Below are 26,207 nucleotides of genomic sequence, written 5' to 3' on the forward strand. Positions count from 1 at the left end.
CTGAGGAGATCTCAAGTTCAACGCTAGCCTGGGCTATATAATTAGACCGGATCTCATGGAGGAAGGGCACATTGGAGTCCCATCGTCGGAGGCAAGATGGCAGATCCGGGCCCCGGCCCACAGGCCTGTATCTTCACCCCAACCTCCAGCCCACGGGATGGGATTTCTCCTGGTATCTCACTTGTTCACAGATAGAAACAAGCCCCACACGGCTGTTTTTCAGTATTATTAGTAGCCTTGGCCTCTCACGACCCAAATGCCTGTCAAATACATTTCCTGAAAAGAAATGATCTCTTCGCCAAGAACGGAAATCACAGGTGAAGCTGGGGGATCACCGGGTCGGGCGGGAGAAACCCTCCAGACGCCAATCCGTCCGTGACGCACTAGTTATTATTTTCTACAAGATCAGCAGCCCCGACGCTGGGGCAGCCCCGGCGGCTCCCAAGTCTCTTTGTTCTTCACGGGTTCTACACCCCGGGCGCCGCGCAGCACCCCTCCTCCCACTCCCCCCCACCCCTCCCCTCCCACAGCCGTTTCCGCTGCTGGGGCGGAGCGCGAGCCAAGGGCCCGCCTCCTCCGGTGTAAAGAGCTGCACTTCCGCCCCACAGACCTTTGGATCAAACTGGTACCTCCGCTGGCAGTGGCGGGCTGGAGCGCCGTGCAGGCTCGGCCCCGCCCCCTGCATAGAGCGTGCGTCGTCACTTCCGCCCTCCTCTTTTTTCCCCTCCTGCTGCCTGCCGGGCGTGAGGTGTGAGGGAGAAGGTTGTGCGCCGATCTCTTCAGAACCATGGTGAGCCTGTCCTCTCTCCCTCTCTCTCCTTTCCCACCCCAGTCCTCCTGGGCCCGGTCGTCCCTCCGGTGCCCAGCCGCCCCGCTGCTCCCCGTGTGGTCTCCGTGTCGCAGACTCCCTGGGCCTGTGCCCGGAGCCCGCCGCACATGGCGCGCGCCGCGGCCTGAAGCCTGGCTGCGGCCCGCCGGGCGGCGCCCCAGCAGGCGGGCCTGGAGGAGGAGAGGACTCAGGAGACAACGGTTCTTTCTGTTGTGGCCTGCAAAGCTCAGGCGTCTTCCGATTCTCCGAGTCTGGGCCTCCCGAAAAGCGGAGAAATTTCTAGGGCTCGACCAGCCCCGCCTTCCCTTCGGGGCGGAGCGTGGAGGGCGGGGTCCGAGCGGCCCGGGGCTAGAAGATGGAGGGCCGCTGGTCCGGCGGTCGCGGGGGAGCGGCGGAGCTCGCTCTCCATCTCTCTCTCTCTGTGTGCATCGTCATTGGTTTAACCTCGTCTTGAGTGTAGCCAGTCTCTTATGTGTGATTTCATTCCTGGTGCCCTTCTGGGAAGGGCCCTTCTGTTAAAGTAGATTTGACCTGCTCCAGTGGTGGACTCCTCGTTTGTCTGAAATTACTATGTTGTAAGTTTTCTCTTAGATATCTCCTTGTGCGTCTAGTGGGAGGTGTCTGATTATATGTGTTAAGAAGGATTGTTACTCAGATGGAATATTTCTTCATCTTTTTAGGCATCCCTTTCCCTTGCACCTGTTAACATCTTCAAGGCTGGAGCTGATGAAGAGAGGGCAGAGACAGCTCGTCTGGTAAGCCTCTTGTCCCACATTCTTTTAAAGATAAAATTGTACTTTTTTTTTTTCTCTATAAAATCTTGGTGATCTTTTCTATTTTCCTTCCAGTCTTCTTTTATTGGTGCCATCGCCATTGGAGACTTGGTAAAGAGCACTTTGGGACCCAAGGGCATGGTAAGAAGATGAGCAATTTTTTTGTGTTTTTTTTCCTGTGGTGGGGGGCAGGCACAAAGAAAGTTTTAATATTAGTTTTTAAAACCCTGATAACTTTTCAAGTAAGATGAATGCTTTTCTTGGTGAAAGATAAAGTCCTGAGTCACCATCCTCAGTCACATGTCCCTTTCCATTGGCAAACAAATGTTACCATCCCCATATACATCTTTTTGTTACTTATTCTGTGGTTGGCTCTTAAATTCCTTTCAGTGTAAGTGGCTGTGCTGCCTGTAGATCTACTGAGGAATAGTACTGTGCTGATAATCTTGATGGGTAATTTGTTTTCATAGTTTTCTCTGTTACACTGCTGAAACAAGCCTAGTTAACAGCTCTTTGTTTTCTAGAAGTAGACATGAAGGATTGCTTGTGGGCTGTATGCATTAAAAACATTTGGTAGTTAAATAGCCATCCAGAGTACTTACCAGACCTATATTGCTGAATGTACTGACCCATTTGTTCTTCAGCTTATACTTAGAAACTAATATGTTCCTTTTAGGACAAAATTCTTTTAAGCAGTGGACGGGATGCCTCTCTTATGGTAACCAATGATGGTGCTACTATTCTAAAAAACATTGGTGTTGACAATCCAGCAGCTAAAGTTTTAGTTGGTGAGTCTGAAGATAACTGTTAATTTTAATTTCTGTTTTGTCTTCTGTGTTGGGTAGTTGTATTTTAATTAATACCTATCACTTTCTAATTGGTTATTGTCGTGATTAAAATACAAGTTTGAGAAGTTTGGTATCATTTGTAGTGGTTACCTTAGTCTGTTTTGTGCTTCTATAATGAAATACAGACTAGGTAATTTATTGGGTAGGTTATTTGGCTCACAGTTGTGGGGACTGGGAAGTACTATATCGAGGATTGATGTCTGGTTGGGGCCTTTTTCTGTGTCATACCTGATGGCCATCAAATGGGTGAGAGAAAGAGATTGATTGGGAATTACATTTCTAATATATGTACTTTGCCAGGGGTGTATTTAAGTCATAGTGTTCAGACTTATTTCAGATAAAAGAAGTTCCCGAGAATTTGTCAGGAACATAGATGAGTGAGATTTAGATTGGTAGTGTTGATAAATATAGTAAACTACAAAGGAGTAATAGAGTTAATTCATTTATTTTTCTAGATATGTCAAGAGTTCAAGACGATGAAGTTGGTGATGGCACCACTTCTGTTACTGTTTTAGCAGCAGAATTACTAAGGGTGAGAGAAAACAACTCAGTTTTTTGCTAACGTGGCTTTGTGTATCAGAAGTAATCAAATCTTTGTAACTTTTATTTATATGTCTTTGTTAATAGGAAGCAGAGTCTTTAATTGCAAAAAAGATTCATCCACAGACTATCATTGCGGGTTGGAGAGAAGCCACAAAGGCTGCAAGAGAGGCTCTGTTGAGCACTGCAGTTGATCATGGGTTGGTATATCAAAATACTGCTGTTTTGAAAATGCAGCCTAGAAAACCCTGAAAATTCAACCTAGAGAGCACAGTTTATCTGCTAACTGTCCCCTCAGCAGTAAGACCTCCTTATGATCCTTCAGAGATAGCCACTAAAAGTGAAACTTTGCATTTCCATTGTTAAATATATAACAAAATATATAGTATCATTGTATAGAGGGTTTGTCCCATTTTTGAGGTGGTCTCTAGCCCAGACTTACCTCTAACTCATGATCCTGTCTGTCTTTTAACTAATTTAGTAACAGGTATGTTTCTGGGTGTTGATAGTCTGCAACATTAATTTTGAAAGTTAAATAATTGATTATAACATGTACACCAGAAGAGATTGATGTTTTTGATGGTTTTTAACTTTATGTTGTGACAAATTTGTTACCAAAGAAGGGTTTCTAGAGTGTGATATACATTACCAAATAGACTTCCTGGAACAATGTACACATGTAACTGTATGAAAATGCTTGTTTTCCTTTGATTTTTTTTGTTTGTTTGTTTTTGGTTGGTTGTGGGGCTTGAACTCTGGGCCTGGGCGCTGTCCCTCAGCTCAAGGTGAGCACTCTACCACTTGAACCACAGCACCACTTCCTGTTTTCTGGTGGTTTATTGGAGATAAGAGTCTCTTGGACTTTCCTGCTGGGGCTTTTCCTTTGTTCTTGACAATATTTGTCCTCTGACTCCTCCCAGTTTGATAGAAAGATTGTCCTTTTAGTTAATATTTTTGTAGTAATTTTTATACACCTGTGTGGTTAGAAATAGCTATAAATTTGAGAAATTAAGTTGATATTTTGATAATATTGTTTTTGTTTGGTTGGTTGGATTTATTTAGTTCTGATGAAACGAAATTCCGCCAAGATTTAATGAATATTGCAGCAACAACATTATCCTCAAAACTGCTTACTCATCACAAGGACCACTTTACTAAATTAGCTGTAGAAGCTGTGCTCAGACTAAAAGGTTCTGGTAATCTGGAGGCAATTCACGTCATCAAGAAGTTAGGAGGGAGTCTGGCAGATTCCTATTTAGATGAAGGTATGTGTCTGTCAAACATAGGAAACTGTTAGCATCTGAGGGTTGCTGAGGGAATGGTTTTTAGTTAATATGGACTAGTGAAACTTACAGAGTCTGAAAACTAGTGTTTTCTGACTTTTTTTAAAAGGACCAATTATAATGCAACCGTTCTTGTCATTCAATTTAACCCATTTGTTACAGTGATAATGTGATTCGTCTAATTCTGTGGTATTTTAGCATTTTCTTAATCTCTAGACTTCATTTTATATGAAGAAATCATTTGCAGTCTCTAATAAAAGAAAAGTAGTTGACTTTTATAAAAAATCAACTCTTCTCAAATGGTACTTGTCAAGTTTACATGTATTCTAAAGGAAAAGTCTGAATAAGGCAAATGTAGTATGATATTGAAGGCATTTATTTTGTTAATTTCTATGGCTTGGACTAAGGGCCTGGGCACTGTCCCTGAGCTTCTTTTGCTCAAGACTAGCACTCTACCACTTGGAGCCACAGTGCTACTTCTGGCTTTTTCTGTGCATGTGGTACTGAGGACTTGAACCCAGGGCTTCATGCATGCTAGACAAGCACTCTATCACGAAGCCACATTCCCAGCCCGAGGGTTTTTTGCTTTGGGTTTTTTTTTTTTTAGAAAAAATTATAACATTAATTGCGATTAAAAACAAGTAATTGCATATTGTTAATGGTGTATAAAGATATAGTTTTGAAAGCTCATGAGTCTTAAGTGTTATAATATAGTTTGAAGAACCCAAAGCATTGTTTTGTTTTTTGTCTCTGTTGAGACAGGTCTTGCTAAATTAAAGCTATCTTTCAGCTTGTGATCTTTCTGCTTTATCTTAAGTGCTTGGAATCATAGGTGTGTAGTACCACATCTACTTCAGAATTTTCACATTGTATTTACTAAAAATGGCCTATAACACTGTAGGTATTTCATTGTGGAGAAAAAGAAAAAAAGGATTAAATTGTGCTTGTTCTTGGAGTCTTGGTTTTGCTAAGAAAGTACCATTAACTCTGAAAACTCTTGGTTAAATTTATATGTGAAGTCTGTATAATATTTCTAGTAAGAGAAGAATATTAAAATGAGGAAAACACTACAAGCAGTTTTAATGTAATAGGAATTTTACTCCTCATGGTGCTCTGGTGAATGATTAGAGTTACCTTTAAACCGCAGAGAAAAATCCAAACTTGGCTTGATAAATTTTTTTCTATTGGTTTGTAGGGCTTGAACTCAAGGCCTGGGTGCTATGCTTGAGCCCTTTTGCACAAGGCTCTACCACTTTGAACCACAGCTCCACTTCAAGTTTTTTGAATGGTTAATTGGAGTAAGAGTCTCAGAGCCCGGTGTCGGTGGCTCACACCTGTAATCCTAGCTCCTCAGGTGGCGGAGATCTGAGGATCAGAGTTCAAAGCCAGCCAGGGCAAGAAAGTCCTTGAGACTGCTATCTCCAGTAAACCGCCAGAAAACCAGAAGTGGCGCTGTGGCTCAAGTGGTAGAGTGCTTGCTGAAGAGCTGAGGGACAGCACCCAGGTCCAGAGTTCAAGACCTATAACCGACCAAAAAAAGTCTTATGGAGACCTCTCTGCCAGGCTGACTTTGAACTCTGTGATGCTCAGATCTCAGCCTCCAGAGTGGCTAGGGTTATAGGCATGAGCCACCAGTGCTTGGCTGTGATAAAAATGTTACATATCTTAAAGAATCCCAGAAATAACAGGCATTACTAGACTTATGTTGGTACCAGGTCAGGTTAGGCTGGTAACTAGCATCTCTATCTCTGATTATAGTCTTGTTTAGTACATAAATGTGGTTGATAATTGTCCATGTTTCCAGGGGTATAGTTTATACCATGTTTGACTCCATTGTGTTTCCATTTTACCACCAGCCTCAATTCTTTCAATAGCAATTCTTTAAATAGTAGTTTTTATCAGTATAGTTTGTGTCTGAATCTTCATAGCTTTTTTCTCTTGATCGGCTTTATGCTAATAAAGTGAGCTTTATGTAATCAGCCATATACCCAGTTCAGTAGTATAGATCTGAAACAAAAAGTTTCAAAGTACTTTTACTTTGTGTAATACAACTATTATTTGTACTATGCTGTAATATTTTGTCTTATGTATCTTAAATCCATGAGTTAATTTAATGACCACTCTGGTGGACTGATTTATAGATTTTTCTAAAGACTTGGTAAATTGAATTAGTAATTCTTTGAATTAGTAATTTGATAGAACTCATAACTTTATAAGATGTATTAACAGAATCTTGAAGTATTTAATGATATTCTTAACGTTTATTATAGGCTTTCTGTTAGATAAAAAAATTGGAGTAAATCAACCAAAGCGAATTGAAAATGCCAAAATTCTTATCGCAAATACTGGAATGGATACTGACAAGATAAAGGTACATAACTACACATGTAAATTGTAATTGCTGGTTGCTATAAATTTAAGAATAAGTCATACTAAAGAGTTTAGAACATGTGTGTGTGTGTGTTGTCTTTTTGTTTTCTTTCTTTCTTTTTTTTTTTGGTCCATTGTGGGGCTTGAAATCTGGGCGCTGTTCCTCAGCTCTTCAGCTCAAGGCGAGTGCTCTACCACTTGAGCCACACCACCTCTTCTGGCCTTTTCTGTTCATGTGGTGCTGAGGAATCGAACCCATGGCCTCATGCATGTGAGGCAAGCACTCTACCACTGAGCCACCTTCCCACCCCCTATGTTTAATATATGTGGATGTACATATACCTTTTGGTTACATGAGTTTATACAAATGTTGAAATATGCTATAGAACTTTATTTTTTTTTTTATTTAAGTAGTTGTACAAAGAAGTTCCCATTCTACAAAACAGTATATGAATACAAGGTGTCTGACAACATTGTCACCCATTGCTCCTAACCCATCCTTTCTCTCACTTTTTTTAAAAATTGAGATTAGGTGATTACATAAATTTCACATATTTCAGTATTGTGGAATAGTGATAACTTAGTTAAATAAACACATTTTAACCTTTACAAGTACGTTGTCATTATCATGGTCTATAGTTTGTGAATTCTAAGAGCTTTGGCAATACAAATTATTTTTTCCATGTCAGGTGATGTTCACATTTCTTTCCTTTGCTGTTTGCTCTTTCCCTCTCATTCCTTCTTTCCCATCGCTGTCTTTGTGTTTAGTTCTTTTTCTTCTATGTCCAGTGCAACTGATGGGCCCCATTGTTGTATATTGTTCCATTTCCCACTTATTCTATGTCCTCCTCCTGGCTTCCCTCCATTGTGTGCATATCTCTACCATATATATGGTCAAGAACATGAAATCATTTAGTAATGCTACAACAAAATGAATGGTTGTCCTTTGCTATAAAACTTTTAAGAGTATTGAAATCTGTGTTGTTTGTTTTTCTGACTTAGATTTTTGGCTCCCGAGTAAGAGTTGATTCTACGGCAAAGGTTGCAGAGATAGAACATGCAGAAAAGGAAAAAATGAAGGAGAAAGTTGAACGTATTCTAAAACATGGCATAAATTGCTTTATTAACAGGTTTGTTTGCTTGTGCTATTTGTAATGTAAAAAATGATTGTTTTCCTATGAAAACTTATGTAACGACATTGAGTTATGTACATTTAATAGTGATTTTTCTAATTTAGTGATCTTGGCACATAATTTTACATTTTGTGCAATAAAGATTGAACCCAGGGTTTTATTTTATTTTATTTTATTATTATTATTTTTTTTTTTTGGGTCGGCCGTGGGGCTTGAACTCTGGGCCTGGGCTCTGTCCTTCAGCTCTTCAGCTCAAGGCGAGCGCTCTACCACTTGAGCTACAGCGCCACTTCCGGTTTTCTGGTGGTTTATTGGAGATAGGAGTCTCACGGTCGTCTCTCCTTCCCGGGCTGGCTTTGAACCGCGATCCTCAGATCTCAGCCTCCTGAGTAGCTAGGATTACAGGCGTGAGCCACCAGCGCCCGGCGAACCCAGGGTTTTAGAAGATACTGAGTCTAATATATCTCATTAAACTTAGAATTGGTTTGCTTTGAGCATATGGTTTACATGTATTTTATTTGCAGGCAATTAATTTATAATTATCCTGAACAACTCTTTGGTGCTGCTGGTGTTATGGCTATTGAGCATGCAGATTTTGCAGGTGTGGAACGCCTAGCTCTTGTAACAGGTATGAATAAAGGCATTAACTTCTAACAAAATAATTACTCGGGTTGTTGAACATTACTATGTGCAATTTGTCATTGAGAATACAAAAAAGTCTCTGTAAAGAGTTGAGTATACACAAACATTCTGGTAACTTTTATATTTTTGGAAACCTTTAGATTTAGTTATTTTAAGGGGGCAGTACTGAGGTTTGGACTCAGGGCCTTGTACTTGCCAGGCAGGCACTCACTTGAGCCACATCCCCAGCCCTTTTTTGCTTTTTCAGGTAGGATCTTGTGGGGGGTTTTTGTCGTTGTTTTTTTTGCCACTTTAGCCTGAACTAGCCTGAACTGCAATCCCTTCTACTTAGTGTAAGGTCTGCTCCTGGATGGCTAGCAGACTCCACCCTCCTTACAGCAAAGTCTCCACCCAGTACCTGCATTACCTAGGCAACTGGGACGCCTGGAAGAGGTCAGATCTGCATCTGCTGAGGTCACATCTGAATTTGATGTGGCCACACCTTTCTCCACCCATACCCTAGATAAGGCCTACCCTAGGCCCAGACTCTCTCGCTGCTCTTTTCTAGCTCTCTGCTCTCTCTGCTCTTTTCTAGCTCTCTCTGCTCTCTCTGTTCTTTTCTAGCTCTTTCCTCTCTCTTTCCTCTTTCCCAGCTCTCTCATTCCCAGGCCTTTCCCAGCCACGTGGAGTGCCAACCTTGCCTGGTCCCAGCAGGTCTACTGAATAAACCTACCTCTTTTTAAAAACCTAACACTTAGGCTTCCCATGAAGGGTGACAGGCACATGCCAACCTACTAGATTTTTTTGTTGAGATGGAGTCTCTGTAACTTTCTGCCTAGGCTGGCCTCCTAAATAGCTGCCCCTAAGTTTTTTTTGCTCAAGGCTAGCGCTCCACCGTATGAACTTTAGCCCAACTTCTGGTTTTGGGGGCATAGTTTATTGAGAGATAAGACTTCTCAGACTTTACTGCCTGGGCTGGCTTCAACTCTTGATCCTCAGATATCAGCCTCCTGAGTAGGTAGGATTACATCTATGAGGCAGTGGCACCTAGCAGTTGCTTATTTTTTAGGTTGCCTCTTCCTGAAATGCTTCAGATCCAGAAGTGTTTTGGGTTTTCCTTTTTTTTTTGTAATCACAGTATAAATAGTACATATAAGATAACTTGGGAATTGGACCTAAGTGGTAAGCATTATCCTTTAAATTCACTTATATACCTTAAACAGTCTGAAGGTATTTTACACAATATTTTTAGTGACTTGCGTTTTGAATGTGACCACATTAGGAGGTTTGATATGCAGTTTTCCACTTGTGTTATGTTGGACGTGTAAGATTTTGGGTTTTCAGTTTAGGGATGCTTCATACATGTGTCACCGTTATATAACCAGGTTTGCCATTGCTATAGGTTGCTTTTTACTGTGTTAAAGATTCTTACAAACTTGACTAATTTATGTTCCAAAGAACGAGTTCAAATACTTGTACTTAAACATCATTTATGTAAATTTTTCTATTTCATTTTTATTTATTTATTTTAGCAGCATTAGGGTTTTTAATTTGGCCTCCCACTTAGCTTAGGCAAGTGCTCACTGACCCATGTCTCCAATCCTTTCACGGTGGTTATTTTTGAGACAGATTCTTGCCCAGGTATTCACCTGGCCCTTGTTCCACCTTTTTGGCTTCCTATCAAGTCTGGGATGATATACACACAACCATGCCAAATTTTTTCCATTGAGATGGATTCTTGACTTTTCCACCGATAGTTGGCCTATGGCATCTATCTTCCATTCTCAGCCTCATATAAAGCTGGGATGATAGGCATTCACTACCTTGACCAGCTTATGGTTTAAGAAGGGTTCTTGGAAAATTTTCTGCTAGGGCTAGCATTGATCCACAGCCCCCTTGACCCAGGTAACTTGGATTACAGATGTAAATAGACCTGTGCTTGACAATGTTAATCTTTAAACTTGTAAAAGTAATGTTGAGGGCTGGGAAGGTGGCTCAATGGTAGAGTACTTGCCTTGCATGTATGAGGCCCTGGGTTCCATTCCTCAGCACCACATAAGCAGAAAAAGCTGGAAGTGGTGCTATGGCTCAAGTAGTAGAGCGCTAGCCTTGAGCTGAAGAGCTGAGGGACAGCATCCAGGCCCAGAGTTCTGGCCCTCTGACCGGCAAAAAAAAAAAAAAGTAATGCTGAAATAAGTGAAGCAACCTAAAAAGGTCTAATGAAAATTTACATATAACAGTATCCTTCAGTAGAGCTATGAATAACATATTCCCAGTTTTGTCACATGGATAACTATTTACAAACTGGAAATGTCTTTTTGCCTCTATGTTCTATTATAATGGTTGTGGTATAATCTCTAACCCAAAGCTAAATTTAACAATCTTTATCATCTGAATTTCATTGAGATCCTTGAAAAGAGTAAGTTGGAAAATTGGTATGGAACCTAGGATTGAGGGTTAAGAAGACCTCAGTTTTTTTTTTTGTTTGTTTGTTTGTTTTTTGGGTCCAGTCATGGGACCTGAACTCTGGGCTTGGGCGCTGTCCCTCAGCTCTTCAGCTCAAGGCTAGTGCTCTACCACTTGAGCCACAGGACCACTTCCGGCTTTTTTCTTTCTGCTTATCTGGTGCTGAGGAATTGAATCCAGGGCTTCATGCATGCAAGGCAAGTGCTCTACCACTGAGCTACCTTCCCAGCCCAAGACCTCAGTTTTGAGATGAGAGGTCACTTGTATTTAGTGTAGAAATGTTGCTAAGTATTGAAATAAATTGAAGGGTTACTATAAACATTTGTGGATTAGATGTGGTCTTACTCCAGAATGATTCATGAGTCATTTTAGTAACAAGAAGCATAGTTTTCCTCTGACCTAAATATTCATTTTGATTGTAACTAGAATGATTTTGATAACCTCATTAAGTGCTCTGGGAAATTCTCAGTATTTCTCTCCATTTTCATCACAACTTGGGCTTTTTGACATTTCAGCTGTTGTGAGAATTAGGTATCTAGTGCTTCAGATCTCAGCTTCCTGAGTAGCAAGAGTCACAGGCATTAGCCACCAGTGCACAGCTCTTTTCATGTTCCGTGTAGGAAATTGTATAATAAAACTTTCATCTTGTAGCTGAGTGTGGTAGCTCATACCTATATGAGGCAAGAGGATTGTGAGTTCCAGGCTATCCTGGACTGTGTATTGAGACATCGCAAAGAACCTATCCTTCTATATTCAGAAGAAAACATAAAGGTGAATGTTTATGTAAGTCTCAGTTTAACTTTTGTAGTACTATACAGTGTATGTACAGACCTGCTAAAGCCCAGAGTACTGGGATGTGAATTTCAGCTTCAATTTATACTACTTATATAACTTTAGATAAGTAACTGTAAACCTTTACATTTTCTTAAGCCATATGTAAATGAGCCTGTCTCATTACGGTTGTTGTAAAGATTTTAAAATTCTACATGAAATACTTAGTGTGTCTGGCATATACTAGGGAATTGATATTTAAAATGTGTTACTGCATATTGCAAAATAAATTTAAGCCTGTCATGCATTTTAATATTTAATGTTCATAGGTGGTGAAATTGCATCTACCTTTGATCACCCAGAATTGGTAAAGCTTGGAAGTTGTAAACTTATTGAAGAAGTTATGATTGGAGAAGATAAACTTATTCACTTTTCTGGGGTTGCACTTGGTGAGTGCTTACTATGTAGATACTAGTTTTAAGTGTTTATTGGGCTTTATTAAAGTAGAAGAGGAAAAGTTACTGTAGTACCAAAATATTAGTCTTTAACTCTTGGCTCAATCCAAGTTTTGTTTCAGTCTCTTAAAGTCAACTTTATATTGGCTGTGCCTATGTGAAGAGGGCACACCCAGCATACAGGGATTTTTTTTTTTTTTCCTAAATAACGTAGGATGATTATGAACAAGGATTAGTAGGAAGGAAAATGCAAGTAAGTAGTAGACATATCAACTTTGAAAACTCAGTAAATACAGTTATCACCTACAGAGATAATGGAAGGAAAACTAAAATGTGTTTTTTGACTTGGTAATAACAATATGTTTTCACTTTAGGTGAGGCTTGTACCATTGTTTTACGTGGTGCCACTCAACAAATTTTAGATGAAGCCGAAAGATCTTTGCATGATGCTCTTTGTGTTCTTGCCCAAACCGTGAAGGATCCTAGGACAGTTTATGGTGGAGGTAAGCATTTGGAAAATATTAAACAACTTTACTACTTAAGAGGGCAGTATAACAAATGATTTTATTGATTCTTGAAGAAATTTTATTGCCCTTGCACTTTATTAAAAAATGCTTGACATACCTTATTAGAGAATCAGCTATTTGGTATCCTAGAGACAACTTAAGCATATAACTATTTTATTGGAATTTTACTTTGTAGGCTGTTCTGAGATGGTGATGGCTCATGCTGTGACACAACTTGCCAGTAAAACACCAGGCAAAGAAGCTGTTGCAATGGAATCTTATGCCAAAGCTCTAAGAATGGTAAACTATTAAAAATAGATCTAAACTCAAATTTTATGTATATAGATGGTTTTGATATGAATGTGTTTCTCCATCCTGGGCAAGAAATAGTCATTTTCTTTACTTTAAAAAAATGTACAGATTCTAGCTGGGAAGGTGGCTTAGTGGTAGAGTGCTTGCCTTGCATGCATGAAGCCCTGGGTTCAATTCCTCAGCACCACATAAGCAAAAAGAAAAAAGCCGGAAGTGGTCCTGTGGCTCAAGTGGTAGAGCACTAGCCTTGAGATGAAGAGCTGAGGGATAGTGCCTAGGCCCAGAGTTCAGGCCCCACAACCAGACCTCCCCTTCCCCCACAAAAAAAAAATGTACAGATTCTAAAGATTGGTTCATGAGCAGTGAATAAATAAGAAGCAAGCCAAGTGCCAGTGGCTCATTTCTGCAATCCTAACTACTCAGGAGGCTGAGATATAGAATATCAGGGTTTGAGGCCAGCCCAGATAGAAAAGTTTGCTATTCTGCCTCCAAAAATAACCAGAAAAAAAATGGTAGAGTGCCAGCCTAGAAAACATAGAAGCTCAGTAAACCTATAATCCCAGCGCTGGGGAGACTGACACTGGAGGGTCTTGAGTTTCACAGTAGCCTGTACACAGAGGGAAGAAAACTCTTATCTCAAAAGGTGGGGGTTGGGGGCAACTTTTATATGGTTTCCAAGTGTATAATTTTTAAAACCATACCTTTCTACTAAATAGGAATAAATTAATGGTCTGACTGCGGAGTAGATGAATTATTTGTCATCTTCATTTTATAGTTACCAACCATCATTGCTGACAACGCAGGCTATGATAGTGCAGATCTGGTGGCACAGCTCCGAGCTGCTCACAGTGAAGGCAAAATAACTTCTGGGCTGGGTAAGAAATCAAGTGGAATTTTGTAGCAGTTAAAAGTAACTATGGGGTAGAGTAGAAGTTTCTTGTTGTATAACTATTGTGTATGTGGGAAAATATTTTAACTTCTCATTTTAGCATTGCCTTAAAATGTTAGATTTGTAACTAGTTTGGTAAGTGGCATAAAATAATGTTTGTATGCAAAATTTTAGTGTTCTATATTTCTTAAAATGTAATCAGTGAGGGCTAGAAGTGGGGCTCAAGAGCACTTGAATTCAAGCTGGCTTGGGGGACTCAGGCTTGTAGCTTAGGAGGCTGAAATCTGGTTTGTGGTTCAGAGCCAGTTGGAGCAGGAAAGTCCATCAGACTCTTTCTGCCAAGATATGTGGCTCAAGTGGTAGATGTCAGCCTAGAATGAAAAGTTTAGGGACAGTGCCTTGGCCCTGAGTTCAAGCCCCAGTAGTGGGAAAGGGGGTGAAGGTAGGGGTGGGGGAAGGACACTTTAAAATAATGTTAACATTTTGAGACATTCTTGGTACAGATATCTAATACATAAATAAAAGTGGCTAATAAGACAGATACTTTTTTTTTCTCAAGCTATGTCTCAATGCCTGTAATCCTAGCTACTCAGGAGACTGAGATCTGAGGATCTGAAGATCAAACCCAGCCTAAGCAGGAAAGTCCATGAGATTCCTATCTCCAGTAAACTAAAAAAAAAAAAATCGCCAGAAGTGGAGCTGTGGATCAAGTGGTAGAATACTAGTTTCCTTAGCAAAAGAAGCTCAGGGATAATACCCACGTACTGAGATCAAGCCCCAGGACTGGTGTGCATGCATGTACATACACACACACCTGAAAAGCTATGTAGACATTGTAGACATTATAGGCACATCAGTACCAGGATAAATAATCCAGTCACTCAGGACAGAACCAATTAATTGTATGTTAGAAGATAAAGTGGGAAAATTAAGTAAACTACCTCTACATTCTCAATTTTTCATAGTGCTAAGCAAATTTTCCATAATACCTTTATATATTTTTTAAAAAGGTAAAAGATTAGTATGTGAGGGAGTGTTCTGTGTAATTTTTCATTGGATCATGTTTCCCTGTGTTAATGCAGGCTTTCCTTGAACATCTTTTTAAGGTGATCTGCTAAGTCAAGTAGTTAGGCATTGTCATCTTTTGAAAAAGAGCCAAATTTGATTTGGCTATAAACTATTCAAGATTTTTTGACTCTTTGGGACTTACTCAGTAAATATTTTTTCAGATATGAATGAAGGTACCATTGGAGATATGGCAGCACTGGGTATAACAGAAAGTTTTCAAGTAAAGCGACAAGTTCTCTTGAGTGCAGCCGAGGCAGCAGAGGTGATTCTCCGTGTGGATAACATTATCAAAGCAGCACCAAGGTAATAAAGCATTAAAGTATTGTCATCAGTACCATCATCAAGGCAAGAACTTGGGAGCTCTCTTTAATAATTGTAATTAATGGAACATAGAGTCCTAAGTCATGCTTAGTTACTTAAAAATATGTAGTTAGAATTCTTAAACTTTATACAAAAGCTTAAGGAGGAAGATGCTTGGGTAGCCAATGTAGCTTTATGAAGTGAAAAGGTACAAGAAGAGCCACACTTAGAAAGCTCAGATACCAGGGGGTTGGGCTGATGCAGCAGGCTGTGTATGTCTTTTTACAAAGGTGAATCTGTGCAATTTTCTTTCCAGGATACATTTCCATGGTATGTTAAATTCCTTTAAAATTTCATTCAGCTTTTCTTAAGTTTCTGTAAGAGTTCATTTATATGAAAAATTCATTCATAACCCTCCCCCCCACCCAAAAAATGAAGTGTGTTATATAGTTGGTCTTTCACTGAAAGAACTTTAGGAAAGGAAGGACTCATTTTGGCTTATTTCAGAGGTTCCTGTTTCAGTGAGATGAGGCAGTAGAATTTCGCAGTAAGGTGTGGCAAAGTAAAGCTGCTCACCTCGTGGCATCCTGGGAGCAGAGGCAGAATGAGCGAGGAAGGGACATACCTGTCCTCAGGAATCTTCGTCGAGTGAGCTCAGCCACTTTTGAAGTGTGTCAAATATTTACAAAATGATACCTTACATGGCTTTTTAAGTATATTTTTAAAATGAGTAGTCTAATTCAGTCTTCCCATACTTTTTACACTGCTGAATTATTTTTCAAACCCTCTTCTCAAGAGTTGGAAGTGTTAAAGTTTGAAATTGCTCTAGTGCCCTTGCCTTCCTCTTCCAAAACACATTCGTGTTCCCTCACATTGAGTGGTCACCAGAGACAAAAGATGTGACGGATTATTATTAGCATACTAAAGTTAATTTTCCTACTCATAACCACCAACTTTCCATAACAGTTATTTTGATCCTGATTTGTTATCTACAATATCTAGTGTCTTGTTTATAGCTTCTGGTTTAAAGTAGCTATAAGAATTAAGCCACATGTGATGTTGTACATCTAAAATCCCAGCACTTGAGAAACTAAGGCAGTAGAGTCACGAGTGAGTCCAGGCTGGGCTACATGGTTGAGACCCTTTAAGGATTAGCCATTTTCTGGGGTGTGGGCCTTTGTTATTAAGTTATTTGGATGAAAAGTTGAGTACTAAATATCTACAGGCTTTCACATTCCAGATGGTTGTAACAAAACTTTTGGGGTTGTATATAGTGTTTAAAAAAAAAAACAACTTTGGTTAAAATACTTTTTATATTTTAAAATGTGGCTACTTTTTATAAATGTGTACCTTTTCCTTATAGGAAACGTGTCCCAGATCATCACCCCTGTTAAGCATTCCCATTTGCTGTTGAACTCTGGACCAGTTCATGGTAATCTTATGTTTAAAAGACTTCAACCTCTTATAGAAGACTGTGGAATATGAACCCATAAGTTTGGACATTTAGCTGACCTTCTGTTTTAACATGGGTCTAATTTATTTGCTATTTCATTTTCCATTCAAGTTGGTTGATTTAAACTTTCTCTTAACTGTTCACTAAAATAAAAATTTGAATGATTACTTAGTTCTTACCTTTATTGATCTGTGTGTATCTTTGCTTGATTTATTAGTGGGAATGAAGGATTATATTTTTTAATATAAAGTCCTTTTTTAATATAAAGTCCTGATTGACTTTTATATCTTTACAAAATAATTATCTTGACTGACATTATCCCAAGTCAGATGTTTTAAGTACACCATACATTAATCTTTTAGTTTTGTTGCTGGGCCATATATATATGTACTCAATCATGCATAGCTTTACTATTCATTTAGTGAGTGTGTGTGTGTGTGTGTGTGTGTGTGCACGGGTGTGCACAGGCTACTGACCCTGACAGGCTTTTTTGCTCATGGATATGCTCTACTACTTGAACCACAACTCCATTTCCAGCTTTCTGGTAGTTATTGGCGATAAAAGTCTGTGGTTCTAGCTACTCAGGAGGCTGAGTTCTGAGGATCACGGTTCAAAGCCAGCCTGCAGGAAAGTCCATAAGACTCTTCAATAAACCACTAGAAAACTGGAAGTGGTGCTGTGGCTCAACTGGTAGAGAGCTCGCCTTGAGCTGAAGAGCTGAGGAACAGCACCCAAACCCAGAGTTCAAGCCCCATGACCAACCAAAAACAAAACAAAGTCTGTGTAGGCTTTGCTGCACCAGCTGGCTTTGAATTGAGATTTCTAGATCTCAGCCAGAGTAGCCAGGGGTGCCTGTTTCTTCTTCTTTTTTTTTTTTTTTGCCAGTCCTGGGGCCTGAATTCTGCCTGGGCACTGTCCTTTGGCTTCTTTTGCTCAAGGCTAGCACCCTACCACTTGAGCCACAGCACCACTTCCAGCCTTTTCTGTTTATATAGTACTGAGAAATTGAACCCATGGCTTCATGCATGCTAAAGCAAGCACTCACTCTACCACTAAGCCACATTCCCAGCCTCCATTTAGTTTTGTGTAGTGAAATTACTGTAGTATTGATAGAGTTTTACAAAATTAAAGTTACTTTACATTGGAAAAATGATGGTTAATTGGAGGTAGGAGTCTCATGGGGACTTTTCTGCCTAGGCTGGCTTTGAACTGCTATCCTCAGTCCTCATTCTAAGGAGCTAGGATTACAGGTGTGAGCCATCAGTGCCCAGTTTAAGGTCTTGGTTGTTTTTTTTTTTCTTAATGTAAATCGGTTAGAAAATAAAAATGGATATATACTGAATTTGTGTTAAGTGTGACAAGATTTGCAAGTTATCCATGCATCTGCATCTTACAGAATGCTTCAAGAGCTTATAAGTTTTTAATGAGTCTGAAGGGATGTTCTGTTTTCAAGGATTTGCACTGATCTATCAGTGTATGTAAGTTTGTCAGTGTTTTGTTATGTAAAGTTTTTTTAAATGGAAAAACTTGGTATTCATTGTGAAACTGGTTTATATCTTCCAGTGTTCACTTAAGAGAAATGTTTCATGATTTATCAAGAGAATTGTTTCAGCAACATTGATATTTTACTTTTAACAACATTAATATAGCAGTAGCATCTGCTGTGTGGAAGTGCTTTGTCAAACTTCTCATTTGATCGAGAAGTTGCAAATTGAAACTGTTGAAATAGGTAAAGCAGATGAACAGGACATGGCAAAACCTTGAGAGCTTTCAGTGGAGAGGTGGGTATGTTTGTCCTGTAATCCTGTCTACACTGGAGGCTGAGATCTGAGGATTGCAGTTTGAAGCCAGTCCTGGCAGAAAAATGTAAGACTTATCTCCAATTAATGGCCAATGAGCTGGAAGTTGAGCTGTGGCTTTAAGTGGTAGAGCACCAGCCTTGAATGAAAAAGCTAAGTAAGGGACAGAACTCAGGCTTAGCGCTCAAGCCCTACTTACCAGCACCAAGGAAAAAAGTTTAGAACCATCAAGTAAAACTTCAGCCTAAAAAGAGAAATGTGGGAGCTTAATTTTTGTGTATGATGTCTTTTACCCTTCCCCTATTACTCTTTGTAGTGCTGGGATTTGAACCAAAGGCACTTGGCATACTAGGCAAGTGCTCTTAGCCACTGAGATACACCTGCAGTCCAACTGTTTTTCCTTTTTTCCTTCATAGCCTTTGAAGGAAACTCTTACAGATAATGTTGAATTTAGGTGTAGAAAGACTCCCAAGTCCATGGATATTTTTAAAACGTTTAAAACTTCAGAGGTAAGTGAAATCTTATAATGGTTTTAGGATGAAGTTTTTTTGTTGTTGTACATTTTTTAGTGTAAAAATGCTGTACAGAGGGGTTACAGTTACATGAGCAAGGTAACGAGTACATTTCCTATTGAGCATTGTTGCCTCCTTTGTTTTCCCCATACCATCCCTTCCCACCTCCACAACTACACCCCTCCACCCCTGCCGAAGTTGTAAAGTTCATTTTCAACATGGTGTTTTGTACATCTCATTGTTACAGTGGGTCCACCTGTATCTTGCTGGCAAGAACTTGATTTCAGTCATTAGCAATTCAATATGAAAATACACTATAAGTCCTATTGGTTTCAATCATTAGCAATATGAAAATAGACTAATCTTAGCTGCTATATAAACATACAAATATAAACTTACTACGTTTAGTGATTAAATGAGCCTTTTGGCAGCCTAATCAATGGATTGTACATGCTCTACACATGAGTGGTAATGGGGAGGAATTATGGGATACCAAGAAACCTCTGATAAGAAAACACATGAAATTAGTCTGCTTTGTTATTTTGTGTGTGTGTGTGTGTGAGACAGTACTGGGATTTGAACTAAGGGCCTTGTACTTCCAAGACATGTGTTGTACCTACTTGAGTCCCACTGCCCGCCTTCCCCCCAGCCAAAGTTTTGGAACCAAACTTTGATAAGATGGTTTTTATGGGAAAAACACTTCTTTAAGGTCAGTATGGTTTTAGTTAAGAACACTTGTCATTTTATGAAAAGATTATTAAGTCACCCATTGACAGCAGTTTCTTTAAAGCTTGCATATTTTTGTGGGAAGGTCACAATTTGCATACCTTAAAAAATAATGGTGAATATATCTAAACTCATACTGGTTGTTCAAAGACTCTTACACACAAAAATCATATTGAATAAAAGCTTACCTATAGAATCTAAAAAGGCAAATTTCCCATAGACCTTTACAACCTTCAAATTCCAAAGTGCTTGCTTCAAGTGAACAGATTTCTCACCTACTTCTTTAACCTAGTATGATTCTGAATATGTGGTTTTCCTCCCAACTACAGAGATTCCATTCAGTTCTGGTTCATTAGCGTGAATAAGCAGAAGGTGTCTGCTCTGGGAGGTAGCCAGCAATCACAAGGCTGCATTGCAGAAGGAAGAGAGGCTCCACTTTCCACAAATCTTCTAAGACTATCATTGACAGAAAACCGGGAGTAGACTTGGGGAAACCTTTTTTGGCAAAAATGAACCACTGTTAAGTTTAATGTGGCACTCTACCAAAAGTCATTCTCTACCCCTTGGGGGTCTTTTCAGCAGTGGCTGTAAACTGCTGGGGAAAGTTTCATGTTGAGCCTTTGCAATAATTTTGCAGTAGTTTTTTTTTCCCATAGTTTTCTATGGATCTGATTAACTAGGTAAAATTGTCCTTTTCAATGACATGACTTAGTATATCAGTCAGTACTGTTGGTAGTAGTTCATAGCTAAGAAAATGTCTGTCACAAAGCAACTGGCCAACAGAACATTTAATGGATTCTTTAACAAATACCTTATTTGAGGAGCTCACGAGCTCATGACCAGCTATTTCTGGAGTGTAGAGGAGGCCAAAGTGTCTTGCTCTTCAGTGTTGAAAATAATTGCTTCTAGAGGCTGTTTATAGTTCTAGCCACTCTGGGTTGCTAGACCACTGGTAGCATTTCCCTTTAGAAGAAACACTAAAGTCCTGTATTTCTATATGACATTTGACCTCTTTATCAGTCCCTCAAATGACCCAGAACGATCCCTTCCAGTACAGGAGAGGTCTTCCGAACATGCTGGAGTTGTGGCTTCAGCATTGACCTACAACTGATGCTATTCAAGAGCTTGTAGGGAGAAGCCGTGGAGTGGAGGCAGATGCCTGTGGCTCCTCATTTCCTTCCATGGCTAGTGCATAGCGCCTGGCTTTTCTGGGATCAGGCTCTGGTGTCTCTTCTGCCCATCTTCCCACTCGCCGCACACCTTTGGCCACCTTTGGTGCATTCCGGCAAGGATTGTGATCATAAATGACCAGCTTCAGATTTGACAAGTGGGCCAGGCTGGGAAAGTAACGGATGCTGTTCCGGTCCACATCGATGACTTCCAGGTAGGGCATGTGAAGCAGCACAGGGGGGAAGTCACTCAGCAGGTTGCCTGACAGCCAGATGGTCCTCAACTCACGGAGACGCCTGAGTTGGCCTGGCAACAGACGCAGGGCATTGGAACCTGCATGCAGGGTCTTAAGGAGGCTCAGCTCACACACCACATTTGGCAGGTGGGTCAGACAGTTGGCCTCGATCCACAGGGTTTGGAGATTCTGGAGCAGGCTAAGCTCATCTGGGAGGTCGCAGAGCTTATTGTTGCCCAGGTAGAGGATGCAGAGCTGTTTCAAGGTACACACCACCTGGGGCAGAGCCTTAAAGTTGTTGAAATCCAAAGCCAGGATCTGCAGGTTCTGTAGCTGTCCCAGCTCTGGAGGGAGGCTGTTGAGGTGGTTGTCGCTCAGGTAGAGCTTGACCAGCTCCGTGAAAGCGCACACATGCACAGGGAAGCGACGTAACTGGCTTCCACTGAGATCCACCATCTTGTCCAGTGGCATTTCCCGGAGGTCTCCAACCACGTAGTTCTGGCAGCGGTCAGCGGGGATGAAGGCCACGAGGGCTTTGATGGTGTTTCCCATATAGAGCTAGCTGCTTGGTGGCCCCTATCCACGGATTCACCCTGAGAGTAGACCTGGTTCTGCTCACTGCTCTAGGACCCATCCTACCTTCCTTTTATAACCTGGGGATCGTGTGACAAAAGCCAGTCACTTTGACAGGGAAAAGTGCTCCTGATAGCAACTTGAGTGTGGGGTGACAGATCTAGCCAACAGGCAGGGTCTGAGAGGCCATGTCTGACTCACATTCTTTCCTTAATCACCTAAGTCCTAATTCCCCTTATCTCTCTTTTTTTTCATTTTGAACTGAAAATAAGTACACTTTTTTCCCCCAAAATACTGAGACATTGTACAGAATTTGACTGAGCATAGGTAAATACATTTAGTTATTTAAATTTTTTAATTGCTATTTTAAAGGTCATCACCTTACAGAGAGCTTACAGTTAAATAAATTAGGTAACGAATACATTCCTTTTGGACAATGTCATTCCTTCCATGTTCTCTCCCAGTTACTTAGTTATTTTTGTGTTGTTAGTAGGGCTTGAACTCAGTGTCTGGGCACCGTCTCTTAGCATTTCTGAGGCAAGCCTAGTCCCAGCCTATTAAGAAGTCGGTCTGGGAGTGTACCACCCTCTAGAGTCTGAGGCAGATTCTATGAAGACCCATTTCCCTCGCTTCCTTTCTCTCACACCCAACTTCTCACTTGGGCTCATTCTTCCTCTAGTTCTACACCGCTAGAATGATGGAATTCTCTCAGAGCGTGGGTTATGTTGCACTGTTCATTGTTGAAGCTACTTTGCTCAGAATCATTGTCTTCAGCAGCTCAGCCCTGGAAGAGAATCCAATTAACTGCATGAGAACACAGATCAGATTTTTATTAGAGTGACTTCATGGCTCTGTCACCGTTAATGTAGCATTGTAATGAGGTATTCAGTTTATCAGCCTCTGACATTGCTTCTTAAATAGTGGCTATTTTATCCCTCTAGGTAACAGTTGGCAATGTTTGAAGACTTGTTGTTGTTTGTTTGCTTTGAGATGAGATCTTGCATGTTACACAGGCTAATCTGGGTCTTACAAACTGAAGCCTTCCTCATATCAGGCTGAGTAGGATTCTGGGGCTTGAACTAGGGGATCTTCCCTTCACTTAACATTTTCCCTTAATGTTGGTGCTGTATCACTCAAGCCACTTTTGGCTCCCCCCTTCTCTCCCCCTCCCCCCGCCCCCGCCTGGGTCATGGGGCTTGAACTCTGGGCCTGGGTGCTGTCCCTCAGCTCTTCAGCTCAAAGCTAGCACTCTACCACTTAAGCCACAGTACCACTTCCGATTTTCTGAGTGGTTCATTGTAGATAAGACTCTCATGGACTTTTCTGCTCAGGCCGGCTTTGAACCTTGATGCTCAGACCTCAGCTTCCTAAGTAGCTAGGAAGGATTACAGGCTTTTTGTGGTTAATTGGAAATAAGAATCTCACATATTTGTTTGCCTCTGCTGGCTTTAAACCTTGATCTTCAGTGCCTGGCCGCTCTCATTATTTTTGCTTTCCAGCTGAACTACTATATTGTGCCTTATCACAGGCCTAACACTATGGAGCCAGGTGACTATGGACTGAAACCTCAGAAACTGTAAGCCAAAACAAGTTTTCTCAGCCAGGCACTGGAGACTCATGCTTGCGATCCCAACTACTCAGGAGGCTGAGATATGAGGATCACAGTTCAAAGCCAGCCCAGGCAGGAAAGGATGTGAGACTATCTCCAATTAATCACTCAAAAACTGGAAGTGACATTATGGCTCAAAGTGGTAGAGTGCTAGTCTTGAGCAAAGAGGGCTCAGGGACAGTTCCAGGCAATATGCAAGCCCTACAATGAACCAAAAATAAATAAATAAAAAAACACCCCCTCCCCAAAAAACCTTTTCTCCTTTAAGCTGATTTATAATTTATTTTTCTCACAACCACAGAAACATACCAAGTAGAAAGCTAATATCTTCCATGCAGATATATGCAAAACTAGCTTATAATTAAAATACATTTTTGGCCGGGCGCTGGTGGCTCATGCCTGTAATCCTAGCTACTCAGGAGGCTGCGATCTGAGGATCGCGGTTCAAAGCCAGCCCGGGCAGGAGAGACCGTGAGACTCCTATCTCCAATAAACCACCAGAAAACTGGAAGTGGTGCTGTAGCTCAAGTGGTAGAGCGCTCGCCTTGAGCTGAAGAGCTGAGGGACAGCGCCCAGGCCCAGAGTTCAAGCCCCACGACCGACCAAAAAAAAAAAAATACATTTTTGCTGTGGTGGGGTTTGAACCCAGGGCCTTGCACATACTAGCTACATACTCTTCCATTGAGACATATCCCCAAGCCTCCCCAGATGGCTTTTTACTGACCTCAAATGATACTGAAATGTTGCTTTTGTTTAAGCAGGCATTGCAATGTCTTATATCCCCTTTCTATTATGTAAAGCCCTGCTACACTGGGTTCCCAAGCTGGTGAAGGAGCTAGTGTTCACATTCTCTCAGTGCTTTGCAGAGTGGTCCACAAACTTGCACAGAATGAGTGAAAGTGACGTGATCTTCACTGGCAATCTCAGGACAGATTTGGTCTGCTCTTTTGTCAGAAGCACAATCCTGGGAAGAAAGCCTCTGTCTAAAAATAGGGCAATCAGAGGCATGACTGCCCGGGCAGATGGAGGGTCTTTCTGGCACTTGGGGACAGGCCTGCTGATAAAAGTTTTCTGCTCCCAGGGCCCAGATTACTCACAGTTGCTTTCCAGATCAAAGAGCCTGAGGAGAAGCTGGCCTTGCGCCACGCACACGTCAGGTGCTTGTTATGGAACACTATACTAAGGCAGGAGTGGCTCCATTGGCCTCTGGGCCCGCCCTCCGATGCATTAGGAGAGGGCTGCCAAGAGGAAGACAGGCATGTTCTAATACTCAGGGGGGCCACTTGCTTCCCCTTACATGTGTATTTCTTTTCTTTTTAGCTACTACCAAAAGTTGAATTTTCCCTTCCATTATACATTGGAGACTGGTTTATAGCGTAGTATTTACTGTGTCAAACCTCATGGGCTTGAAGCTTTTTTGTTTTGTATTAAATTTTTTTCCTTTGCTTTTCTCTTCTCTTCTTTTTTTCTTGTGCTTGAACTGGGGCTTGAACTCAGAATCTGGGCACTGTCCCTTAGTACTACCTGAGCCACAGCTCCACTTCTGGATTTTTGCTGGTTAATTGAAGATAAGAGTCTCATGGACTTTTCTCTCTGGGCTGGCTTTTTGTTGCTGCTGCTGCTGTTGTTATCGTCGTCAGTGTAGGGCCTGAACTCTGGGCCTGGGCGCTGTCCCTCAGCTCATCAGCTCAAGGCTAGTGTTCTATCACTTGAGCCACAGCACCACTTCCGGCTTTTTCTGCTTATGTGGTGCTGAGGAATGGAACCCAGGGCCTCATGTATGCAAGGCAAGCACTCTACCACTGAGCCACCTTCCCAGCCCCTCTGGGCTGGCTTTGAACCAAGATCCTCAACTCTCAACCTCCTGAGTAGACAGGGCTATAGGCATGAGCCTCTGATGCCCAGCTTTTTGTTTGTTTGTTTGTTTGTTTTGGTAGTGTCTTCCATATGCTGAGGAGACACTCTACACATGAGCATGTACTTCCCCAGCCCACACACTTAATATTTTAAGAGCGGTTTTAGGTTCATGACAAAATTGAACAGGAAGTACAGAGATTTTCTCTAGAAATCTGGTCCATCCCCCAAAACTCACCCACTAATAACACCCCACATCGGAGCAGTACATTAGTCGCAATCAATGAACCTCCCTTTAGATACCATTTTTACCATAAACCCATAATTTCCATGAGGATTCGCTTCTGGTTTTAGCATTTGGTGTCTGATCACACTGGAATACCCCTACTGGACTACATGGTAGTGTCAGCATTATTCTGCATTTTCAGATGAAAGAGAAAGGGGTGTGGGAGACCCCTGCTCCGCACCATGGTTGGTATCACACAGCTTCATCTCAAGAGTTTATATGTAAGTTGGTATTACTCCTAGTAGTCCTTCCTGAGTGGCCTCCTGGTCTCTGTTTACCTGCTGCACACCTTCCCTTACCAGCTGTCTAGATGGAGAATGTTTCTTGAACAGCTACCATCGTGGAGCCTTAACTGAATACCTGGTACTCAGCAGCAGGTCCATTCGAACCTCTTAGCAAACCCTTGAAGTATGAATGATTATCATGCTCACTTTTCAGATGAGGAAACAGATAAGGGGTGAGGTGGGGTGGGGGTGGTCACAGAGCCCATTGGTAATCTACAAGGCTAGGGGCCAAAGCCCAGGGGCTGTCTCCTTCTTGGAGTGTCTTAAGTAATGAAGTGAGGTTCAGAGGCTTCTGGAAGAGAGAGACACTTGCCAGGCAATGGTGCAGAAAAGTGAGAAGGAAACTGTCCCACAGCCACATCTCTCTGACATCCAGAGCAGAACTTTCCAAGAATCTCAAGTCCTGAGTCTGACTGCCTGAGGGTGTACTCTGCTGTGACACTGAGTCCACACCCCATGATAAACTCTGTGGGTGTGAGCCAGTCTCAAGTGTGGGTGCAGTGCACTTGGGCAGGCCCTGTGACAGGTCCTGAGGTTTCCAG

General features: G+C 41.3%; 2 protein-coding genes across 3 annotated transcripts; one reads left to right on the plus strand and one right to left on the minus strand.

Moving 5' to 3' along the window:
* Window positions 1-686: 686 nt before the first annotated feature.
* Window positions 687-16,795, plus strand: Cct2 (chaperonin containing TCP1 subunit 2). The gene is made up of 16 exons (XM_069988449.1): window positions 687-790; window positions 1,510-1,584; window positions 1,678-1,743; window positions 2,279-2,390; window positions 2,906-2,982; window positions 3,078-3,190; window positions 4,053-4,255; window positions 6,544-6,644; window positions 7,646-7,773; window positions 8,301-8,404; window positions 11,964-12,083; window positions 12,464-12,592; window positions 12,792-12,895; window positions 13,683-13,782; window positions 15,026-15,167; window positions 16,528-16,795. The coding sequence occupies exons 1-16, from the start codon at window positions 788-790 to the stop codon at window positions 16,556-16,558; spliced, it is 1,608 nt and encodes a 535-aa protein (XP_069844550.1). The 5' UTR covers window positions 687-787; the 3' UTR covers window positions 16,559-16,795.
* On the minus strand, window positions 1,705-21,665 carry Lrrc10 (leucine rich repeat containing 10). Of its 2 annotated transcripts, none has more exons than XM_069988451.1 (2): window positions 19,843-21,665; window positions 1,705-1,778 (listed from the first exon to the last, which is right to left on the minus strand). In XM_069988451.1, the coding sequence occupies exon 1, from the start codon at window positions 21,609-21,611 to the stop codon at window positions 20,772-20,774; it is 840 nt and encodes a 279-aa protein (XP_069844552.1). In that variant the 5' UTR covers window positions 21,612-21,665; the 3' UTR covers window positions 1,705-1,778; window positions 19,843-20,771. The 2 variants fall into 2 exon arrangements, with proteins under 2 accessions (XP_069844552.1, XP_069844559.1); XM_069988458.1 differs by lacking the exon at window positions 1,705-1,778 and adding an exon at window positions 10,538-10,555.
* Window positions 21,666-26,207: the final 4,542 nt, after the last annotated feature.

The sequence above is a fragment of the Dipodomys merriami genome, unplaced genomic scaffold, assembly GCF_024711535.1.
Source record: "Dipodomys merriami isolate MVZ:Mamm:240054 unplaced genomic scaffold, mDipMer1.0.p SCAF_10, whole genome shotgun sequence".
Lineage (NCBI taxonomy): Eukaryota > Metazoa > Chordata > Mammalia > Rodentia > Heteromyidae > Dipodomys > Dipodomys merriami.